The sequence below is a fragment of the Hipposideros armiger genome, unplaced genomic scaffold (genome assembly GCF_001890085.2).
Source record: "Hipposideros armiger isolate ML-2016 unplaced genomic scaffold, ASM189008v1 scaffold_410, whole genome shotgun sequence".
Classification (NCBI taxonomy): domain Eukaryota; kingdom Metazoa; phylum Chordata; class Mammalia; order Chiroptera; family Hipposideridae; genus Hipposideros; species Hipposideros armiger.
Window position 1 is genome coordinate 1496064 of NW_017731760.1, and position 9381 is coordinate 1505444.

Genomic DNA, 9381 nt, shown 5'->3' on the forward strand with positions numbered 1-9381 from the left:
CATGATCTTTCTTGGCTTTTATTAGCATGTGTTAAAATCATATTATCCAAACACTACCAGAAGAACATGTATTGTTCTGCATAAAGTGCTTAAGAAAAAAAATGCAACTTATTAAATTGGACATTCTTTTCTAGTTCATAAGTCTTCGGTTACAATCAGGGCACAAAAGGAGAAACAGAATGCAGTATTAGAGCGAGGAGCTTAGTTAAGAACTTGGGTGGAGACACAAGATAAGGTCCCATTCCTCCCACCTCCTTGCTGACTGAACACTGCACCTGTGTAAAGCAGCAAACAGCTTTGTTTTAATAAATACATTTTCCTTCATTCAAATCAGAAGAGTTAATTAAAGCACTTTTTCTCTGAGCATCTGTTTAAAGCCACAGGCAAGATTTACCCACAGAGTTGAAGTGTGAAAGTGTTATTTCATTGGGCCTTCAGCTTTCTAACGCTACCTGGGTTCAAGATTGTCTCAGCAATTCATAATTGGTTTCTTCATATTTACCCGGTACTTTGAAATACCAATTCTATAGTGTTCTGTGTTACAAATGCCAACCAAGGATATTTTCTCAGGGCTACAAAAGTCAATGGAGTGGGCCTAAATAAGGCTTTATTCCCAATAAACTAGATTTTCTTTAAACTGGCTTTCTCACATAAGCACACTGATAGCTGCACAAAACCCAAATCCCTGTTGTGACAGATTTTTAAATCAGTGATGTTCTGAAAAAAATAACAACTTGGAAATCTCTGTGTTTGAATCTTGGGTGGTCATGTTGAGAACAGGAAAAATTGCATTAAATACATTTAAAAACATTCATTTGCAATCAAACATATTTGAATCTCCCAAGGAAGGTACAGGATGGTGGTGGGGTGGCTGCAGCCGAGCATCCTCCCCGGGAGCGGCTGGTGTGCTTGGGACCTGTCAGTGGCACCCACTCACGGCAAGCTTCCGGGCCACAGACCTCGCTTCCGGGCCATGGACCTCGCTTCCGGGCCACAGACCTCGCTTCCGGGCCACAGACCTTGCTTCTGGGCCATGGACCTCGCTTCCGGGCCACAGACCTTGCTTCCGGGCCACAGACCTTGCTTCTGGGCCACATACCGCTGACCTTTTACAAAGGGAAAAGGAAGGCTGGTTCTACCTTCAAACAGTCAAGAGCAACCACTGTTGAGTTCACTTTGAAGCTGACCCAGAAGTTGGAGCAGGCGCCAAGCTAAGGGTTGCAGAAGGGCTAAGCAGTGCTCGCTGTGAAAAGAAGTCATCTTCAGTCCTCCTGGGGGAGAGTCCCTTTCCTTCTCTCAAACTTCAGTGCGTTGGACTTCGCGCAGGAAAAGATCTTAGCCGCATCTCTTACTAAAATTTCTATTCCATTTTACAAAAGGACACTGAATAGCAGTCCTGAATGACTACTATGGAATTGCTGAGTGAACTAAGAGAAAAAACAGCTTTTAAAACTATCCTGTTATTTGCTTCTTTCCACAGATGGATCTGCGGAACGTTCTTTAGTTTCACAGTGAGAGACGCTGTTTCCGGAAGTACAAGGTGATTGGATTTTGTTTCCAGGAAGTGATGACCTACTTTAATTTGAGCAGAAGGTTCCATGACTGGTTCTAAATTCTGCCAGATACTGCTACACCAACGACAGGATTTGGGGCAGCTGGGAGGCTCCTGGTGCCCCGTGACTGCCAAAGGTAGCCCGCCAGAGTCACGGCTGGGTTTTTGCTATCAGTAGTTATATTTCCCTTTGATGTCTCAAAACACCTATGGTGAATTTGTCCCCTCACTCTATTCCGCCCTGTCCATCCGACTTGGAAGCCTGAGAGCTTATTGAATTAGGCTGATATTGACGGCAGTAAGATGCTAGCTTACTATTTTGCACAGCACCATATATCGTGCCTATTATTCAGGCCAACTATCACCAACCTCTTCTTTTTCTTTTTTCTTTTCTTTTTTTTTCTTTTTCTTCTTTTTTTATAAAGAAAATCTATGTAAGTTGAGGTTCAGAAATGCATATATTTTTTACTTACAAATATTCATCTGACCAAAATTCAACATAACCTTTATGGAACACTTAACAATTGTTTTGTTTTTAAAATAACATTTCATTCAAACTGTATATAATTCAGTAAAGTTTTTTATACAGCAAGCAATGCTTAAACCCTGGAAAATCTGTAGAAAAGAGATTTTCACACAAAATAAGAAAAGAAAAACTTGAGGTATCCCCCCACACACATCCATTCATCCTGACCCACGTGCACACACACACACACATACACACACACACCTGTGTGTGCACATACATTCATCCTCACTCACAAAGTGGCTGCAGCATAGGCAAAAAATTGTAGGTCCAAAGAAAAATGATTGATTGTTCTAATAAAGAGTCCAGGTAGCTCAGAAAAACAAACAAACAAAAAAACAAAACACAATAGTCCTCTGAGGAAATTACTACCTCAAAAATATGTTCTCAAGATGAATTTGAGATCTAAGCCTACCAAATTGCTTTTGCAAAACAGCTCCCTGCAGTCCAAGGTGACTTGTGCAAATAGAAGGAATCAAATGAGGCTAGTTCCTGTACTTCCTTTAACAAGGATATGGGGATGCTCGCAGGTGCCCAGGGCGCTCCTGTCACGCCAGGTACTGCTGCAGTGCCGTCTTGGCCCTGAAATCACAAAGTTCCTGTTAGCCATCATCTCAGAAGCATAATTAAAGGGAAAAAAAACCCAACCTGTGGCTCAAAGATGGTAGTGGGGGAAGCCTAAAAAGTTAGGTCCAAAGGGAACTGGGGTGAGCCCAGCTGGACACCCACCCTAAGGGGCAGAGATGTAGCTGGCACACACTTCCAGCACATGCTGACTACATTCCCCGTCCTGTGGTTCTCTTAGCAAGGGCTGTCCTTGCCCTTACATCAGCTGCAGCCCAGTTTTCCTTTGTCACTGGCATATAGTTGTCATGGATTTGGAATTCTTTATGTTATTCTATCGCCATGCAGGTTTTAGCTAGTGCTACAGGACACCGGGGCGGATACTTAGGGTTCTGGGAAAGGAGGAGGAAAAATGGCCACGGAAGGTGTTCAGGTGATCAGAAGGTCCGTGCAAGGGGCCAAGAGTTCATGGGATGAGGCTGTCCTGGTTCCCATGTCTCAAAACTGAGGAAGACAGTTACAGTCTCATCTTGCTCTTTTCATCATGCCTGATGATGCTGATCAATGTGAGATGTGGGTTTGTTATGGTAACTGGGAAAGAAGGTAGCTAGTTGAAGAAGAAAAGATGTAACACGGGCAGTGACTTGACCTATCCTGATCCTTGTAAAAGTGTCTTCCTTTGAGCTGGGACTGAGGAGGCCTCCTTTACTATTTTTGTTATAAGCTTAGTAACGTTTCTAAAGATGCTGCAATTGTGGGAATTAGGAAGTCAGGTTTTAGGGGAGAAAAGGCTAAAATTTTCAGTTAGTATTAGCTGATGAAAGTATACCAAGTAGATCGGGCATGTGATAGCTGGACTCAAGTGCAGTTTCTATATAGCAAAGGACTACATACGACCTACAGTTTTAAAAGTGGTATACTAAGGGATAGTCTTGCAATTATCTAAGACTCTTAGAAAGACGATAGTTGGAAACAGTCCAATTCATCAGAACAGAAAGCTCTATATAGACTGTCTCCAAGTTATGAGTGAGTTGGAGTCTAAAAGTCTTTTCTTACAGTAAAAGTTTAACGATGCTACATGCTAGCCCTTCATGACCATCCACCTCACCTGAGGCCACCTGAGCCTGAGGTGGAGACAGCTAGTCAGCAATAGCTCCTCATCTGAACGTCAAAGGCTCACAAAGCCTTAGAGACAGAAGGAACCTCAGAGATGTCTTCTTTAGGTCACAGGCGTCACTGTGCCATGGCGGGAATGTTCACAAGAGGGTCTTGACTGAAATTCTGTATTAACTCTTTAAAACTGCCAATTCAGACTCCCTGTGGGTCTTTGTCTCAAGGGTTGGCTATATTTGATTGTATTAGACCTCCAAGACCATGACCTATTCCTTCTGCTATTTATCATTATCTAAGGAGTCTTTCAGATGGATGATTTTGGAGGCAAGATCATCTTTCTTTAGAGAACTTAGGGCAGCTCAGACCTTGATTCTTTTAAGGGAGTTTAAGAACTGTTGAAAACTTATGTGCCATACAAATTTGGCAAAATAGCACCAGATTGGTCTAAGCAATGTAGGCCAGGGTTCAAACCTATCCCATTTCAAGCTGGTGAGGCCTCTTGTAGTGTCCAGGTCATCTCAGAGATAATTTGCAGCAGAATTCTTTTCATTTCTGAACAAACATGGGAACAACCAAGCTCTCGGCCAGAAGAGCGAGGCTGACAGAGAACCCATCATTTGCGTCAGCAGCTGTTACTACTACTGTGGAGGTGGAGGTCCCAGTTCTCAAGGTACAGCCCAAATCCAGCCCTCAGCATGTGGCTGGCCTTGACTTGCCTTTGAAGTGACATTCATCTGAGCAGTAGTTATTCAGGGATTTGTCTTCTTTCAATGGATGGCAAGCTTCAGGAAGTTATGGGCCAGTTCCCCGTGCTCCAGAGTCTGGCACAGACATTCACTCAAGGAGCAGTTACAAGTGCCTCTTCCTCTCAGTGGGGCAGACAAGCCAGCTGACAGCTACGAGAGTGTGCTATGTTCTGTGGGTGCTATGGAGGCACAGAAGGGGTCTCTGGCATAGCCTGGGGCGTAGGGTGGAGGATGATGTCATCAGGCAAGGCTTTTGGGAGTTCTGGAGGATAAGTGGCCATTGTCCAGGCATTCTCTTCCCTTGTTCTCAGGATACCTATGAGCCTGGCTCCCTGCCTGCCTCATTGGCTGTTCCTTCTACTTCTTTGCTGGATCTTTTCTTATCTTCCCCTAAACGTTGGAGGACCCTAGAGAGTGGTCCCTAGCCCTCTTCTTTTCTCTCCTCTCTTATTCTTCCTAGGTGACTCCATGGCTTTCTATGCCATCCAAATGTATATGCTCGGCCCCACTCTCCCAAGCCCCTTGGATATCTAATGGGCATTCCAAAGTTGGCACGAATAAATAAGAACTCTCATTCTCCCTATCCCTACCCATTTCTCTTGTATTCTTCACTGTTTTGGTAAATGTCAACCCCCACCACTCAGTTGTTCAGGCTAAAACTCTAGGCCTTTTCCTGTCCTCTCTTTCTTTAACGTCCTACATTGAATTCCTGAGCAAATCCTGTTGGCTCTACCTTTAGATTAAATCCTGAATCTGACCACTTCTCAATAGTTCTACCATTACTACCCTCACCTCTTACCTACATGGCAACAGCCTTTAACTGGTCTCGCTGTTTCCATTCTTGCCCTAGTATAAATGATCTGAACACAGCAAGAGTGATCTCCTAAAAATTCAGATCAGATAATGGCTCTTTCGCTAAAAATTCCCCAAAGTCTTTACTATGGCCTACAAGGCCCTTTCTTCAGTTGCTCCCCATCACCTCCCACTTCTATCGCTCTCCCTTTTTCTCTCCAGCCCCACCGGTAATCCTGCTGTTCCTCGAACATGCCAAGCTCATTACTGCCTCGGGGCCTTGAGCTCACCGTCCCCTCTGCCTGGAACACTCTTCCTCTAAACATCTGCCTGGCAAACACTCTCATTTCATCCAGGTCTTTGATCAAATGTCACGTCCTCAGAGAGGCCTTTACTAACCTATAAGAAACTTTCTTGCTCTCCATTCCCTTACCTTGTTTTAGTTTTCTTCATAGTACTTCTCATTACCTGCTATCATATTATATATTCATTTGCTTTTTGCCTGTCTTCTGTACTAGAGTGTAAGTTCCATGAGGGCAAGGATGCTATCAATGTTATTCACCATTATATTGCCAGTGCCTAAAACAGTATCCGGTAGAGGTTAGTATTAAAAAAACCAACCAACATCTGTTGAATGAATGAGGGTTCAGAGGAGAGGGGACTGGGATGGCCAATCAGATGAAACAGGACGTGTAAATGCATGAGGCTGTGGTGCTGCAGAGGGCAGGTACAAGTGGGCACGGGGCTGAGGGAGAACACAGGGGACAGGAAAGGCAGGGCCAAGCTATGAGAGGCTTCGCTATGCTTCAGAGTCTGGAGAATGAAGACGCTGATGTTCCTTGCTGCTGTTACGTACACAAGTGAGCTGGAAAGTGAAAGCTGTGTTAGAAGGGGGTACACAGCTAAGAACACTTTTGGTTGTTGTGAGGGTAGAGAGGTCTCTGATTAGGACTCTTGCCTCTCCCAGTGAATGGTGAGCTCTTTGAGGACCAGGACTCCACAGTGCTCACTGCTGTATCCCCAGCAGCCAGGCCAGGCTGGCACAAGGCGGGTGCGCAGTGAAGTTTTGAGCGTCTGAATGTTTTCATCATTGGCCTTCCTTTCTGCTTTCCAAAAGGCCACATGCATTTCTGTTCTAAAGATTAAGGGAAGGAAGGGAGTAGCCGCTGGATCCTCTCCTGGTACCCCCTAAGATGGCCCAGGCTCACGATAATTCCGAGTAAGACGAGAGTCTTTGTTAATTTGCTAATTAATTAGCAATAAATAATAATTATATATAATTGTTATAAATAAGAAGTAGTTTATCTCTTACTCAAATGTCACACAGTTGGCTCACAGAAAATTAGAAAGGGAATCCAAGGATCTAAAAGATTTTAGGTTTGGTCATGTGAATTACTAAGCAATTCAAATTCTTTCGTAAAAGAACACAACATACCCCAAAGCAAGGCCCTTTTATTTTGATACTCACTTGTCACAAAGGTTTGAATCTGGTGACTGACTCAGCTTGTGTAGAATATCTACGATGCCCATCTCTCGTAATTTATCCTGGCGCTCTTGTGAACCTAAGAGATCAAAGCTAATAGGTTACTGGGCACATGTCCCAGGCAGCCACTCTCCTTGGAACACAATCAAGGATCTAGCATCTTACCTGTGTCCTTCACTCTTCACCCCTTCCACCCATCCACCCCCCCAGTCCTCCACTCTCCCCAGTGTAGTTGGATCTCCTCATGTTTGGATTCTCCAACGCGTTCTAACTGGTCTCTCTGCCTCCTGAACCTCCTTCCTGCAGTCCATCCCAGGTTCTGCTCCTGAATTAATTTTTCCATGGACCACCGGGTCCAGGTCAGATTCTTCAGCCTGGCACAAGATCCTCTGCCATCAGGCCCCAGCTCCATCCCTTCTTTCTGGACACACCAAGCCAGGCTCTTCCTAGCCCAACAGGTTTTGTCTTCCCCCTTCTGTCCTCCTCCACCCTCCACGGACCGTCCAGCACTGCCTGCTGCCTCTCGTTAGCCTGTGGCAGGTTCCAGCTTCACACCGCTCTGGTCTATCTTCCAACAAGAACCTCCACGAGGGCCGCCTTGTGTCCCTGGCACCCGGACTGTACGGGGACGCTAGGGCTGCATGCTGAATCCAGTTTCTTCGCCTGCTTTGCTCTGGACACAGTTGCTGAGCGGAGGACTCCTCCTGGACTCCCTCCTCCCCGCTGGAGAGCCGCCGTTGACTCACGCGCGCACTGACCTTGTCTAGACCCAAGGAACCAGAATCTCTAGGGGTGGAGCCCAGAAAGCTACATTTTAAAAAGTTCTCCAAGTGATTTCTATGCAGCCAACCCAGCACGGAGGCCCACTGCACTCCTGCATCTGTTTGCTACCCTACCGTAGTTGTACACTGGAATCATCTGGGGAGTTTTGAAAAACATGTATGCCTGAAGCCCACCCCTACAGGTTCTGATTTATAAGTAATTGGTCTGGTGTGAAAATCCCCAGCAGAGTGTAACGCACGGCCAAGGTGGAGAGCCTCTGATCAACAGAGGCCTCCTGACGCCTGACTGCTTCACCAGTCACACCACAGTGCTCATTTCTCACCAACGCACCCGCTGCTCCAATAAGCTTACTTGCCTGCAGTCCTTATAAGTGCTTTCTCTGCACACAGTGAAAGGCCTATCCCCTCACCCACTCTCATCTCTCATTTTCTCCAAATACATCTCACTACCCTTCTTGGCTCTCTCAAGGGCAGGGGCTGCCACTTCTACAGTGTTGCCTCCAAGGTGGGGGCTCCATGTTAACTGTCCAGCTGCCTCGGGCTGGCCCCATGGTTCCTCAAGGCAACTCTACTGGGTGCTTGGGGCCTAGTGAGTGGCGCCTCTGCCCAGGATCTCAGGGGCCCCGCTGCCTTCCCTGAGAGAGCCTTCCTTCCCATCGTTTTCTTCTGAACAAATCTCATCCATCTCTTACCTTCCTCCTCATTCCATATGAGGTTCGATATACAAAACATTGCGGCAAGCTGCAGTTTGATATGCGAATGGCCCTATTTGATGCAGAAAAGGAAAATAAAAATAGAGGTAATCTCATTTTAGATCATTTTTGTGTGTGTGTGACATATGATAAGGCAATCCCAACAGCCTAAGAGTCTGGAGCATGGGCTTCAAAATCGAATGTCTTGAGGGGCCACAAACTTAGCACTCACGGATGAATGGGCTGGGCTAGAGAAAATACAGAATGGGGGAGAATGGGGCAAACTGGGAAGTGAAGCCAACACATTCACATTCCAATTTTATACGCCCTCTGGGTGGCCACACAAAATACCTCTAGGGCATAGGTGCAGTTTGTAAGTTACCCTCCAGTCCATGCTCATGGAAACACTGGCACGAGACAATTCTATGCTTCTGACTGAAGCTGTGCTTCTTCTCTACTAGGTCACTTTCAGGTAACTAGTGGCCAACAAATTGGATGGATGTACATTTGGTATTTATCTCTTCAGCTACTGACTATCTGATTCAAATTACTCTTATTTCTACAGGAACAGCTCCAATAACTTGACTGAGTCTCTACTTGATTTATCTTGACTGTCCCTACTATTGTTAAGGAGCCTCCTATTCATCTGAAACACAATTCTACCTATTTTTCTTAATGTACTGAAAGTACAGCCATTTTTGTTTAAGTTGGATCATTTATCCATATAGAGTGCTTTCTCCTAAATGACAGAGGACCCCATGGTAAAACAGTCTTTACAGATGGGTTTCCTAGTGGTTTTAAAAAGAAGTCCCTAGTACATTTAAATAATGATGCATATCCAAGGAAATACCAGTGGTACATGCTCAGCGGTTTCTTAAAGGCTAGGACAGACTTATCTTGCCATGTAGGACTATATGTCAACTAAGCAGAGACAGAGAAATGGATTTGGTTTCCTTCCTCCATTAGAATTCTATGTTGGTGATTTTTTTTTCCTTCTACCTGCCAACACTTTTTAAGAGGTGTCCGGCTTGGGCTCCATTAAAACAAAACAAAACTTATTGGGCCGGCCGAGTGGCACATTGGTTAAGAACTGGCTTGGGACGCCAGAGGGCCCCGGTTCGGATCCCACAT

At 45.3% G+C, this 9381-nt stretch overlaps 1 protein-coding gene across 2 annotated transcripts in view; it reads right to left on the reverse strand.

The window, feature by feature from the left end:
• The window catches only part of ARMC8 (armadillo repeat containing 8), a 105855-nt gene continuing 96474 nt past the window's right edge, over positions 1–9381 (reverse strand). For both annotated transcript variants that reach the window (XM_019663918.1, XM_019663919.1), the window contains 3 exons: positions 8251–8323; positions 6762–6855; positions 1–2660 (listed from right to left, as the gene is read on the reverse strand). In XM_019663918.1, coding sequence (XP_019519463.1) covers positions 2627–2660; positions 6762–6855; positions 8251–8323 — 201 coding nt within the window. In that variant the 3' untranslated portion in view covers positions 1–2626. The remainder of the gene's footprint in view (positions 2661–6761; positions 6856–8250; positions 8324–9381) is intronic.